At 48.8% G+C, this 13,736-nt stretch overlaps 1 protein-coding gene across 1 annotated transcript in view; it reads right to left on the reverse strand.

Annotated features, from left to right (window-relative positions):
* Positions 1–7,515, reverse strand: part of LOC121452679 (guanylate cyclase 2D-like) — a 42,208-nt gene extending 34,693 nt beyond the window's left edge. Inside the window, exons 1-4 of the mRNA XM_041658872.1 lie at positions 7,509–7,515; positions 5,269–6,024; positions 2,472–2,767; positions 1,091–1,445 (exon numbers count right to left, since the gene is read on the reverse strand). Coding sequence (XP_041514806.1) covers positions 1,091–1,445; positions 2,472–2,767; positions 5,269–6,024; positions 7,509–7,515 — 1,414 coding nt within the window. The remainder of the gene's footprint in view (positions 1–1,090; positions 1,446–2,471; positions 2,768–5,268; positions 6,025–7,508) is intronic.
* Positions 7,516–13,736: the final 6,221 nt, after the last annotated feature.

Here is a 13,736-nt window from a genome sequence, read left to right on the forward strand (position 1 = left end):
TTGGCCAAGCCTAGGACAAAAGGAGGCACAGACAGGAACATACCCAAGCCTGGTCCACCTGTCACTGCTGCCACAGTGAGCATGTGTGCTTTAGGGGATGTGCTTGCATGTATGTGACTGTATGCACATGTGTGCACTTCCCTGCGTTCATAGTCACGTGTGTCATAAAGGACAATGGCCAGGATGGATGAATGACAGAAATCAGTCTGTGTGGGTGTCTTGTCCCGCAGCCCCCAGTGGACATAAGGAAAATGAATCCTGTACTTGGAGCCAACAGACTTGGGTCCAGCATGAGCTCAGCCACTGACTTCTTGTGTGACTCTGGCAAGTCACCAAGACTTTCTGAACTTCAATTCTTTAATGTTGTCTATGGGAGGTAATGCTGTGGGAATTTTAGGAGATCTGTGAGCTGGGGGCATCCTAGCCCTGATCACCCAAAGGAGGCCTTGCTGGTCTCCTGGTGTTTCTTAGCTACTGGCCACACCTCCTTTTAAAGGTCATAGCTCTTCTTTATATTTTCTCTTGCCCCCCTTTACAGAACTATCCACGTAGAGAGTTTTAGTAAAGGTGGATTTGTAAACAGTTGGAGAGAAAAGATAGAGTCATGAACGAGTGTGTGGTTGGGCTAGATAGGTGAATAGAGTTGGTGGTACCTTGATGGAAGGTAGTTAGGCCAGTGAGAAGATGGTGGATGGATAGATGGGTGGGTATGTGGGATGGATGGAAGGATGGATGGATGGATGGATGGATGGAAGGATGGATGGATAGATGGATGGATGGATGGGTGGATGAGTAGACAGATGGATGGAAGGATAGGTAGGCCAGTGAGAAGATGGTAGATGGATAGATGGGTTGGTGTGTGGATAGATAGATGGGTGGATGATGGAAGAATGGATGGATGGATGGGTGGATGAGTAGACAGATGGATAGAAGGATAGGTAGACCAGTGAGAAGATGGGTGGATGAACGGATGGATGGATGGATGGATGGATGAAGGATGGTTAGGCAGATGGATGGAAGAGGTGTATGGATTGGATGGGCAGATGAATGGCTAGACAGATGAGAGATTAGTGGGTGAGCAGTGAATTACCTCTTATGCATAGTGTGTTGGGGTCGAACCAGCAGCTGGCATCACGGGCTGGAGGGCTCCCTCCAGGGAAGTGTATAGCCTTTCCCAGGGCCTGTACCTGCCATGTGTTTGTGTCCAGGATGTGGGTGGGAACCAACTGGCTTCCTTCACCGTCTGTGTCCAGGATAACATATTGGGCTAGCCTTCTGCCTTTCCCATCCATCTGGATTCTCTGGCTAAAACCAGCCACATCAAGAGTTCTTGTGTGGTCCCCTAAGTGAGCCCCTGAGAGCCCTGCTCCATGGTTCTCAGAGCGGTTCAGGGCATAGGCCAAGAGGATGACAGCATCGTAGATCGTTCCAAAGAGTGGGGACACCTGTGGAAGAGAAAGTCTTCATCCTACCACCCTGGACATCTCACGGGCTTGCAGGATTGTTTAGATGGTCATTCTCTCCCCCAAACAGTCTCTTTGGACACACATTGCCCCAGCCCCACTGAACAACCTCACTGCCTCCATGACTGCCAACACTATGCTTCTTCCTCTATCTCAGAAGTCTTGTAGGCATCTCAAACCTTCCAAAAGCTAAACTCTTGGCTTTAGCAGTTTCTACCTCGTTGCTCTTTGTTTGGGTCCTCATTTGAATGTTTCCCAATCCCTCAGGGCTCCACTCAAGAGTCTTCTCCTCATGGAGGTCTTTCTGGTCCATCCTGTCCCCACTGTCCATTCCCCTATTCTAACCTCTCTCCATCCTTCGGTCCTGGTCTACCTTCTTGGCAGAATGATCACTGTTTGGATTTGTTTATCTTGTTTCCTGGTTTTGGTTTACATCCCCCAGTAGAATGAACCTTGTCTTTTTTATTACCAGCCCCCTGTCACCTGACATGATGGCACATAAAAGCCTCAGTTCTTATCTTTAGATGAACAACCTCCATCAGCTCCTGCATCCCTGTCACCACCTCAAGGCAGTCTGTTTTCCTTCATTCAAAGCAGGCACTGGGGTTCGGCTGACTCCTATAAGCCAAAACCATGCCAGTAGTCACTCCCCCACCACCACTAGTCCTTTTCAGATTCACAGTGGTGACCTCCAGAAACCCACTCCCGACACCTTCTTCTAGTCTCCACAGCCCGCTAGAGAGATGTGATGGAAGAGAAGTGGGGTGCCCCAAGAGAAAGTGCAACTGAGTCCACCATGCCTGGAGGTTATATAGCAGGCAGGAAGATGGGGGCGGGCACAAGCCAGCACCTGCGGGCTAGGCAGGCACAGGTCATGTGGCCACAGTGGGGTGGGGCTGGCTATCCCAGTGGGTCCCTAGCCCAGGCAGAGGTCTGTAGTGGATGCAGTGTGCCCATATTCTGACTCAGGGTCCCACCTTCCAGGCTGCAGCGAACCGACACACCCACCTGCTCTGTCTCCAGTAGGGAAGGAGCCCCTCCACTCATCTTGGTAGCGGTGAAAGCATGATTCTCAGGACCGGACTCCAGGCTGATAGTGAGAATCGCGTCATAGGCTTCCTGCAAGGGTCCACGGTCACCCAGGGCCAGGTAGGAGCGGTTGCGGTAGGGCAGGGCAAAGAGCAGAGCGTCGTAGGGCAGGAAGACGAGTCTCCCGTCTGCCAGGCCCTCCTCCCACGCGCGGCGCAGCAGCGTACTCTGCTCCAGGCCCCCCAGCAGCGCCGAGTGCATGCACAGCACCACAACTGGGGGTGAACAGGACAGGGTCACCTTCACACTTCAGCACTTGCCGGAAACCCAAATCCCGAGGCCCTCGGAGCTCCCCAAATCTGTGGTCACACTTCTAGTCCCAGCCCCTAAGCATTCCGGGTATGAGTTGAGAGGTGACCTCAGTCTGACTCCATAGTGATTATGGCTGAGGTCACTATAATCCTAAAATCAAAGAGGCTGCAAAGAAATTACTGCATGAACTAAAGAGGACACAAACAAGCAGCAAATGGAAGAAGTCAGCATTTGTATGGAAGGGGATTCCATACAAAGAAACACTGGAAGAAGAGGATAGTGGGTAAAGATGCTTGCCACTATGTTGCAGATCTGACAGCCTGTGCTCAATCCCCAGAACACGCCTGTGTTCCATAGCATGGGCATCCACACACTCACATCATAATACACATCATCATACATACACACATCATCACCATCATTACTGATTTCAAAAGAGATACTGGAGGTCAAGTTCAAATAGTGAAGGTGAATAGTTCAATAACTCAATAAAAAAACTTAGTGGAAAACCTCAGCGCAAAATGAATCAAGCGTTAGACAGAGACTGTCGGGTCTTGAAGTCAAAGTACATGAATTCCAATATTCAGACAGTGGTGAAGACAAGAAAGTGTGAACAGAGCACATGAGGTCAATTCAGTGCCATTAAAGGGCTAGACCTACGAGCCATGGACATAGAAGAAGGAGAATTCCAAGGAAATGCATGGAATATACATTTAATAAGAGTATCAGAGAATTTCCAAAACCTAGGGGACTATCCAGATAAAGAGGCGTTTAGCATGTCAGACAGACAAGACAGCCCCGTGTCATAGCACAGCTGAAACACTGATGATTCAGAGCAAAGGGTCTGTGTTGAGAGCTGCATTAGAGAAGTGCCAAGTCCCATCCAGAACAGGTCTAGCATGGTAATAGCAGATGGCTCAACAGGAATCCTAAGAGTCATGGACAGTACTTCAATCCCTGAAAGATAATTAACTGAGAGCGCAGATTACTATTCCCAGCAAAGTTATTCCTCACACTATCCTTCTATATAAAACAAAAGCAAAGACATTCATGACCACTGAGCTAGCATGACACAAACGAGAAAGATAAACACATCCATAAGGAGACAAAAAAGGATAAACTACACAAGAAAGATGTAACTCATTTAGGACTGGGAAAGTACCAAATATTACAAAAATAACAAAGTGACAGAAATGAATGCATGCATTTCAATAAAAATCCTGAATGCTAACAGTTTCAATTCCTTAATTAAAGACATAGATTATTGGATTAGATATCAAAGAATTAAAAAAAAACAAAAACAGCACCCATCTATTTGTTGTCTATAAGAAAGACAGCCTTTGTTTGAAGGATAATAAAAGATATTCCAAGTTAATGGAAAGCATGCAAGTGTTGCAATTCTAATATCTGGCTAAATAAACTTCAAATTTTAAAAAATCAGAAAAGACAAAGTCAGTGTGTTTGGTTAAAGGAATGGTCTTTTAGGATGGTACTGCCAATATGAACATATATGCACTGAACACTGAGGTACCCAGTTTCATGAAACAAACAATACCGGATGCAAAGGTGCCAGTTGATTTCAGCACAGTAAGAGTGGACGACTAACTGGCTGCATTTTTGGACACAGAGCAACTCTGAACAAATAAAAAAAACCTGAGATAATTTTATCTATTGTATCTGATGTCAGTGTACTGAAACCATAAATCAATAGCGAGAGAACCTGTGCAAACTGGAGACTGAACGGCGCAGTCCTGAATAATGAATGAGTTGTCAAAGAATTGGAAGGTGAACTTTTAAATTTCTAGAATCAAATGAAAATGAAAACACAGCAGATCAGAACCTGTGGGATACAAAGAAAGTAGCTCTGAGAGCTACACACACACTCATACACACACACACGCACACACACATACACTCATACACATACCCACACACATACACACATACATACACACACATGCACACACATATACACACTCATGCAAACGCATACAAATACACACTCACACATACACCACACATACAGATACACACGTACACACGCATGCACACACACACACCACACACTGTTCTATTTTATTTTATTCTCAATTCTATTCTTTTTATTCTCTCTTCCTCCCTCCCTCCCTCCCTTCCTCCCTCCCTCCTTCCCTCCCTCCTTCCCTTTCTTCCTCTCTTTTTCTTTAATGCTAGCCACGATTAGATCTTTGTTACACTCCTGAAACTTTCAAAGACAACCACCAAGAATGCCGTGGACTTCACAACCCACATTTGGACCAAGCTTATGATCCTGACGCTCTGCCAGAATACTATGACAAACTCCTCACTCTCTGGACTGCCAGAGGAAGCCTTCAGCAAGGATGGAGACTTGACAAGAGCTCAGTCCAGCTGGTATAGACAGGGCCTCCTTGTGACCATGTGACGTCCCGGCTGCCTACAGCAGGGTGGACCCAGGCATACTTACTTTTCAGACCACGCACACTGTGGAGTTGTTTGCAAACCTTCGTGGCCTCCTTCTCTCCAGGTCCCAAAGAGGTCACCAGTCCAATGGAGAGCCCGTGGGCCCTGAAAGCTGTGGCCAGCTGCTGGGCTGTGGCTAACCAGATGTCCTGGTGAGAGGACACGATGGCCAAGCGGGCCCAGCCGAAGTATCTCATGACAGACAGTAGCACATGGACAGCAGAAGGCAGAGTGGGCACCAACTCACCTCCTCCCTCTGGAGCTCCACAGGCCCAGGAGAAGAGGGACTTGCCCCAGCCTTGGGCCAGCAGAGCTGCCGCTGGGCAGTATCCAGGATTGACAGGGCCCACAAAAGCAGCCACTGTGTCCTTGTGGGCCACGAATGTGGCCAGGGCATGGGGGGTATCACAGCTTGTGGGTATGACCTTGAAATCCAAATGTGAGCCCAGCAGCAGGGAGGCATCCTGGTTGACTCGATCTACAGCCAATTGGGCAGCCATCCTGGGGAGTGCCTGAGCAAAGATGGGGTCACAGTCCCAGGGACCCAGGACCCCAAGGATGAAGGTCTCTCTTGCCCATGCTGGTGGGGAAAGGGAGTCAGCCCACAGGACACCCCAAAATACCACAGTGAGAACTGATATGGAAGAGGCTTTCCTCGGATGACAGACAGTGAGCCCCCACCGGCTCTGGCAGGGAAGTCGGGTCTTCCTGTGTGGTGCTATCCAGTCCTGGCATTCAAGGTTCAGGTCCTGCTGCAGTCCTGGGGGAGGAGCATGAATGAGCCTCACTGTCTAGCCTTTTGGCCGTTTCTCATATTGGTACATAAGACACTTGGAGCCATGATCTGAAGGACTCCGTAGGACTGGCTCAGAACTGTGAATACAAGCTGAGCCCCAGGCTGGACTTCAAACAGGATATTGCCTACAGAAATAACACCAAGACCCAATCCCTTGCCTCCAAGTCTGTCTTCTTCCTCTGAGAATATAAGCAGCAAAACTCCTCAGAAGTCTCAGTATGGTGGGACTCAATGTCCCACCTCTATTACCCTGTGATTGCTGCTTCTTCTTTCGCTTGTCCTTAGGAGGACCAAGCCCTCCCTGCCATGTCGCTGTTCACCTCAAGCCTAGCTCCACCCAAAGGTCCTGGCTGCAGAGTCGAAGGTCCAGGGAACAAAGCCCACGTGTCAAGTGCTGTAGCTCATGTGCTGGGTGTGTCCAAGAGAATTGGAGTTACAGTGTTCATGCTACACCTATGTGTTCCATCCCTGGCATCCTTCACAGACCTGCTTGGATTAAACGGCCTCTCTAGCCCACTGTATAGAAGAAGAAGCTAGGGGAACTGACATGAAGTTAGTAGGAAGATGAGCTGTGACCCAAGTCTATCCAGCTTGGAGGCTCCACCCAGAATTTGACCTTCTCAACCAGGATGCTTGGACTTCCCTCTGAGTACACTTTTCTCTGTCCTACAGAATATCAGCAAAATTCCCTGCTGGCAGACTCAGCATCTCAAGAGTTCTGTAGCCAGTGACCTGCAGGGACCCTAAGAGCCGAAGAGCCTAACAGGCCCACTTCTGAATAAGGCAATGGCTGGTTTTCACCTGAGCTCTGCTGCTGATTCAGGACACAGAGTCCATATCCCTGAGTTCCTGCTGGTAGGACACAGTCCCTAAATAATACTACAGCCAGTGGCCTGTCGTAGGACACGGCAGGGCAGCCTTTCACTACAGCTTTGGTCCTGATTTGTAGCACATGGTCCACACCTTTCTGGGCCCTGGTTTCCTCAACTGTGCAAAGAGAGCTCGGTGCACATCTCAAGTCTCTAAACATCCTTCAGCACTGATATTCCATGAGCTGGTAGAACACCTAGAGACAGGGATCTCTGTCTCTAAGCTTACCCATGTTCTCTTCTAAATATCCCCCCAGGGCGTAAGCTCCTTTGGTCCCACTGTAATGGCCACAGAAAGGGCCACCCTGAAGTGGGGAGGGGATTTACTTTTTTTTTTTTTTTTTTTTAGAATTGGGGATGACCTTAGGGTTAGCTGCTGCTTGGTTTATGAGGCCAAGAACACGGAGCTAAAGGCTCTCATCAGAGTCCTGGAACTCAGAGATGGAGAAGTCTGTCTGCATGAAGACACCAAACCAGAGTGATAGCAGCCCACAGGACAAGGATGGAGAATTCCCATCAGCCCAGGGTCACCCCCTTTACCCCACCCCTCTCTTCGGGGCATGCTCCCAGTATACTCACCTGCCATGGTGGCCTTTAGAGTAGACACTGCATCTTTGTCAGTCCTGAGGTCCCCACACCCAGTCCTCAGAGGTCAAACTGTCTGAGCGCTCTCTGGCCCAGGGCCTCCCGTGGTGTCCTGGCTGCCCTGCCGCTCCTGCTGTGTGCCAGCTTCCTGAGACTCCTGCCTGGGGAGTGCCTCAGACATGGTTCATTCCCTCCTGTCCCCCTTAGGAGCCCAGAGAAACCATTTGGAAAATTGGATCTGTTCAGACCCCAGGGCTCTGGGGAGCCACATCAGAAAGGAACGGAAAGTTGTGGATAGGAGGAGGGGAGAGAAGGTGTGTGCTTCAGCACTGTGGACAGCTCCTGTCCGCTGGGGCACCCGGGAGGCAGGGAGTGTGGACAAGTCCCAGGACCCAGCATCAGTCAGCATCCCTCATGTGCCGAGCACAGTTCATTCTACCCACAGAGGCTCTATTATTACTTTCACTTTAGAGATAAACAAAGTCTGATCCAGAGAGTTTGGCAATTTGGTAGGGTACAGAACCAGTCAGTGGCTTCTCCTTACATGGCACCATGCTGGTCATGAATGAGGGGGCTTTTCTACCCTCCTTTTGGTTTGGATAATACTTCATTCCAGTGGGCTTCCCCGCATCCCTTCTCCACCTGTTCCCTCTTACCTGGGCAGCCAGCTCTTCTTGAGGGCCCTGTGTCTGCTAAGGGCTGGCACTATGCCCCGCCTCACCACTTAGACAACTTTGTCGAGTGGAAAATGTGTCTCGTTTTCTTTGTCACATTATTCATTCAGCTGCAAATCACTAAGCACTCATTTCCCAGTTCTGTCTGGAGTGAGTCGAAGCCACTTTCCCCCGCTTCCCTCTGTTAAACCCCTAATTCCCACCCTTTTCCCCAAACTCATCTTCCTCCTACATATTTCCCTAGATAATTAGGTCCCATCATCATACGGAAAGAACAAAGATTTTTGCTCTTCACAGACTTTTTCTATCAAGGATTGGGACTTTATAAAGTAGGTAGGTGTCATTTTACTGCTGAGAGGAGACGGATGTTGTCAAATGAGCATCAACTACCACATACATAATTTCGCACAAGAGTTTTATATCACTACACAGTCTTTAGCATGATTTTAACAGTCAAGAAAGAGCAGATATGTCATAAGTTATTCGGGCTGTGTATTTTTATATAGCCCGGGAGGGCTTCAGGGCCTCTGTCGATGTGCCAGGTGTGGGCCCCATTGGCTCTCATATCCCTTCTCTGAACCCTCAGCAGGCTGCTGGGCTAAACTCAGAGGGAGGAGCAAGGGAGGAAAGCCAGGACTCTGCATTCGCTGCAGGGACAACCCAGAAACTCCCAGCATGCTTTGTTATGGCTGCTGGCTGGTTTGAGCCAATGGGAGACACTCACAGACATCAGGAGGACAGCGAAAGGGAGAAGCTGGGAAATTCTCCCCCTCACTCTGTAGGTATATTTTGAGCTATTTACACTTCTTTGTATTTCTGTGTGTATTTGAAAGTGTTCATCAGTTAAAGTAATAATATCAACAAACTATGTAGGGCTATGAATTTCACTCCTCAGCACTAATAAGTTAGGTTTTGTTTTCTTTTTCTTACTTACATGGCACTTAAAAAAAATTCTGGGGGCTGGAGAGATGGCTCAGAGGTTAAGAGCATTGCCTGCTCTTCCAAAGGTCCTGAGTTCAATTCCCAGCAACCACATGGTGGCTCAAAACCATCTGTAATGGGGTCTGGTGCCCTCTTCTGGCCTGCAGGCATACACACAGACAGAATATTGTATACATAATAAATAAATATTTTTAAAAAAATTCTGAACTATGTTTTTCTGTTTTCTTCTTACTTCATCAGGAGAAACCTCTGTACCCGCTAGAGCAATAGTTCTCAACCTGTGGATCGCAACCCCTTTGTGAACCAAATACCCTTTCACAGGGGTGGCCTAAGACCATCAGAAAACACAGATATTTACATTATGCTTCATAACAGTAGCAAAATTATAGTTATTTAATTTTATGGTTGGGGGCTACCACAAGAGGAATTGTGTTAAAGGTTTGCAGCACTAGGGAGATTGAGAGCCGCTGCTAGATTGAGCTGCTCCAGAACCCCAAGTCCAAGACGACAAAAAACGGGCAACAGATAACCAGCGGCCCTCCTGCAGTGTATCTGCAGGACGGAAGTGAAAGACCCCCTCCCACCGACCCCACCTTCACTGCTTGGTTCCCGGCCCATTGCTCTGACTATGGAAAGGTACATCCGGCCATTAGCCCACGCCCCCTCATCCACATACATCCTACGACACGGCCCCAACTGACCCTGTCTCAGCCCTAGCAATTCCTTTCTCTAGCCCATCAGCAAGGCGCTGGGTGACAGAGGAGGTAAAGCCAGCCAGCTCCCTGCTCCTGTGCCCTAGCAATAAAACACCCCCTCCAGGCAGGGGAGTCGTTCGACAATAGCAAAAGGTCTGTGTGACCTGCCATCATGGCTTCAGCAAAACCGCTGGAGGTGAGGGAAACAGACACATGTGCAGCCCAGCTTCTAACTCTTTGTATGGAAAGGGATCTTCTCTTCCCCGAGGGAGAGTAGAATTAATCTCCAGGTTGTTACCTTCCCCGCTACGGGAACTGTTGCTCAGCAGCGCCCTCTGCTGTTCGCTGCTTGGACACACAGCAGGGGCGTAGCCGTAATAGAAGTTCACACTGCCCTGTGTAGGCTACATTCTGGCTCCCAAGGCTTCTTCCACCTATTGATGGAGCCCTAGGGTATGGGAGAAGCGTGACTGAGAGCCACAGGTCATCTTGTATACCGAAGTGCTAAGGACATGCACACACACAACACTAATAAATTATATTAAATTTAGCGCATGCTCTGTCTGGGGGTTCAGGTCTGTTTCTTCAGTAGTTCAGCAGGTGCCTTCCCACAACAGCCCAAATGGTGAAGCTGATCAAGAGCATGGAAGCTTTGCAGGAGGCCCTGGATGCTGCAGGAAGTAAGCTTGGAATGTTGGCTCTCCCAGACTGGAGACCTTGCAGAAGGATCAGCCCCTTTCATTTCCCCTCTGAGAAGTATCCAGCATGCCACACTCCTTGAAGTGGCTGTGGAGGACTGTCAGGACGTTGCCGCGAACAGTGAACTCACAGGCCTGCTGACCTTCAAGTCTTATATGTGGGTCCAAAGGCCAGTGGCTTTTTCTGGGGCTAAGAAGGAAAACCTAGAAGCCTCTGTTAATGGATTTGCCTAACCTTGTTCTGAAAAGGTAAAACCAGCCACCAGTTGGTTAAAACCTGTTGTTTTCTAATCTGTGAAGAAGTATCAAGTACAGAAATTTATACCCAACTGCCATCTGATAAGTGGTAATGGAACATTAATTCTACTCTTCTTAAAAATTAAATCTAAAAAATTAAATTTAAAAAGGTTCATAGTTCCTGAGAGACAATGCTCAAGGTAGGCTTCTGACTTCCAACCCAACCCCAACACAACTGTGCCCACACCTACAGCCCCCCCATGAATATGCACACACAGAAAGAAAAGAGAAGGTAATGAAAGGGAGGGAGGGAAGGAGGGAGGGAAGGATGATGTTCCAAGGTGGCTTAGGCCATCTGGGCCCTGGGGTGACAGCCTCCTGAACTGCTGGCTCTCCTAGCTCTTACCACGGTGACATCTAGGATTCCAGCTACCCCCCTTAGCATCAGGTCCAATTAGCAAAGCGGCATCAACACAATCTACCGCCACAGTACTCCGTGGGACAGCCAGCTTAGCCAAGGTCCCTTAAGCCCTGTTATGACAGAGAACTGGAGCGCTGGATCGCTCTGGGGACAAAACAATAGAGACCTCTGTGTCCTGCACACCGCTCCTAATGGACTTCCTGAGGAATGGGATGGAAGACATTCGCTAGGACAAGAACCACAGAGCTGGGGCCAGAGACCGTTGACCCGTCCAGTAAAGTCAGCCAGGTTAGAAGCTTTCCTCGGCATTGTCTCAGGCTGCATGGGTGACAATCGTCTCTGTCCCCAAGGACCCATCCATCTTCTTTTCCTCAGTCAAAATGCCAGTGTGGTTGCAGGAGAGATGGCTCAGCACTTACAAATACTTGCCACTCATCCAGAGGACCCAAGTTGACTTTCCAGAATCCATGCTGGGCTGCTCACAACAGCCTGCAACTCCAGGAAATCCGGCCTCCTTTCTGGTCTCCGTGAGCACCCCTACACACATAATAATAAAATACTATTTTTTTAAAGAAATGCAAGCTAATAGAGGTGTAATAAGAATGACTACCCTTTTTTCAGGCATTCCCCTTCAGGCCTTCAGGGATGGAGTATTGCTCTGGCTGTGTTCTCTGGGCAGGGGTCTCGAAGCTCCCATTTCATATTCCCTCCTCCAGAGCCCTCCTTTTCCAGGTCGGGGACTCCAGATGGCCACCTGTCTGCTTGTTGTACATGCCCACTTCCATCAAGTCTTTCTGGAACTGGGTGAATACCTACCGCTTCCTCCATGGGGAAGGCCCAGGCCAAGAGCGCCCTGCTTGCTCTTTATTTCCTGGCAGCTAACACTCAGTGGTCAGAGTCTGTGTCTAGTAACCTCCAGCTTCCCTCCTCCATGCAGGAAGAGACTCAGTGTCCACTTGGCTCAAAGAGACCCAGTGTCCACCCTCATCTTTCCTCGGTGAGGTTCCGAGGCAGGGGACTGACTGTGAAGCAATGCATCCTCACTGTGGGGACTCCAGATAGTGTTTGACTCTCAAGCAGAACTGCAGACGGCTGCCCTCTTTCTCCCTGTGGATGCGGCAGGGATCCCCACAAGGAGAGAAAAGTGGGGAAACCCTCTGAGTCCTTAACCGGCCACCCACTCTAAGCACAGTTCTGCTCCATCCTTGCTCCCTCTCAACAGACGTGACACAGAAGGCTAGGTCCGCCTGCAGGAGGTTTATAGGGACCCGTGAGCCGGTGAGGTTCAGGGTGGCTTCACTCAAATCCCTCATGATCAAGGAGTAAATGGAGGCAAGGTAGAAATCACTACCAAGGGGAAAATTCATCTTATGAAATGAATGGCAAACCCCAAGAATGGACTCAGATGTCTGGTCTGAGCCTAGTGACAATTCTTGCTTTTGGTTAATTAAAAATCACTAATCTTGAGGCCCTGTCTCTGGGTGGTACAGTCTCAGCTCCACGCTATCATCGCCATGGAAAACAAGTACTTTCACTGAAAACACAGACTATATATATATATATATATATATATATATATATATATATCCTTCATATATACACGTATGTCTGAAGGAGGACTAACCAGGTGGAAGACATGGGATCTTTGTCTTCAGAGTGTGTGTGTCCCTTTGACATCTTGCCCTGGTCTGTCTTCATAGTGTGCGTCTGACCCTTTACCATCTTGCCCCGGGAGCCGGATTCTACTTGGCCATGCATGTAGAAGCACATTGCTTATTTACGATGTTTTGTGCGTGAACGAGCATGCAGAGTTCACTTGGCCTAATGCCCACTGGGGCTGGAACGTGTTCTTCGCAACCTTGCTGCCTCTTCAGTAGCCCAAACACTGGAAGTCTTTCTTTCTGTCACAGGGCCATGACTACACTAAAGGCCAGGGCACCATGAGAGATGTTGGTGTCCACAGCGAAGTAACTTGGCCTCTCCTGGGTTAATATAACTACTCGGTTAGCTTGCAAACCTCACAGCCAGATGTTTGTACATGAGAAGATAAACCATCTTCTGAAACTATACCCAGCTTATCTGACTGCAGCAGATCAGAGGAACGTGTATCCTTTCCTATGCTCAGTGGGCAGGTCCAGCTACCTCTTTGGGCAGTGCTAGCTCACTTCTACTCACAAGCCTACGCCCCACTCAAATCTTGTCTATGTTTTCAAAAGTGATTTTATCTTTTGCAGAGTTAGAGTTTGAACCTCTGCACATGCTAGGCAAGACTCTGCCAGCCAGCTACACGCCCAAGTCACTTTGTCTGACCTGGTACCTTTTTCCCCATCTTATCTCCATTAGTTTCATGCCAGAACATCCTGCCTGTGGTGACAGGGATACAACGATTAGTAAGAAATTCCCACAGCTCCCAGAAACACTTCCACAATCGCTCTGGACTGGTAAGTCTGGACTGCCTCACTCTGGCGATTGTATCCACTCATTTGTTTCTGATGGGCAGGGGCTCTTCCCTATCTAGACTCCCGGGCTACTGTTGTCCACACTGACCTCACCTC

This window comes from Microtus oregoni, unplaced genomic scaffold, assembly GCF_018167655.1.
Source record: "Microtus oregoni isolate MIOR12 unplaced genomic scaffold, Mior012 000000F_ref0000247, whole genome shotgun sequence".
In the NCBI taxonomy this organism is placed as follows: Eukaryota; Metazoa; Chordata; class Mammalia; order Rodentia; family Cricetidae; genus Microtus; species Microtus oregoni.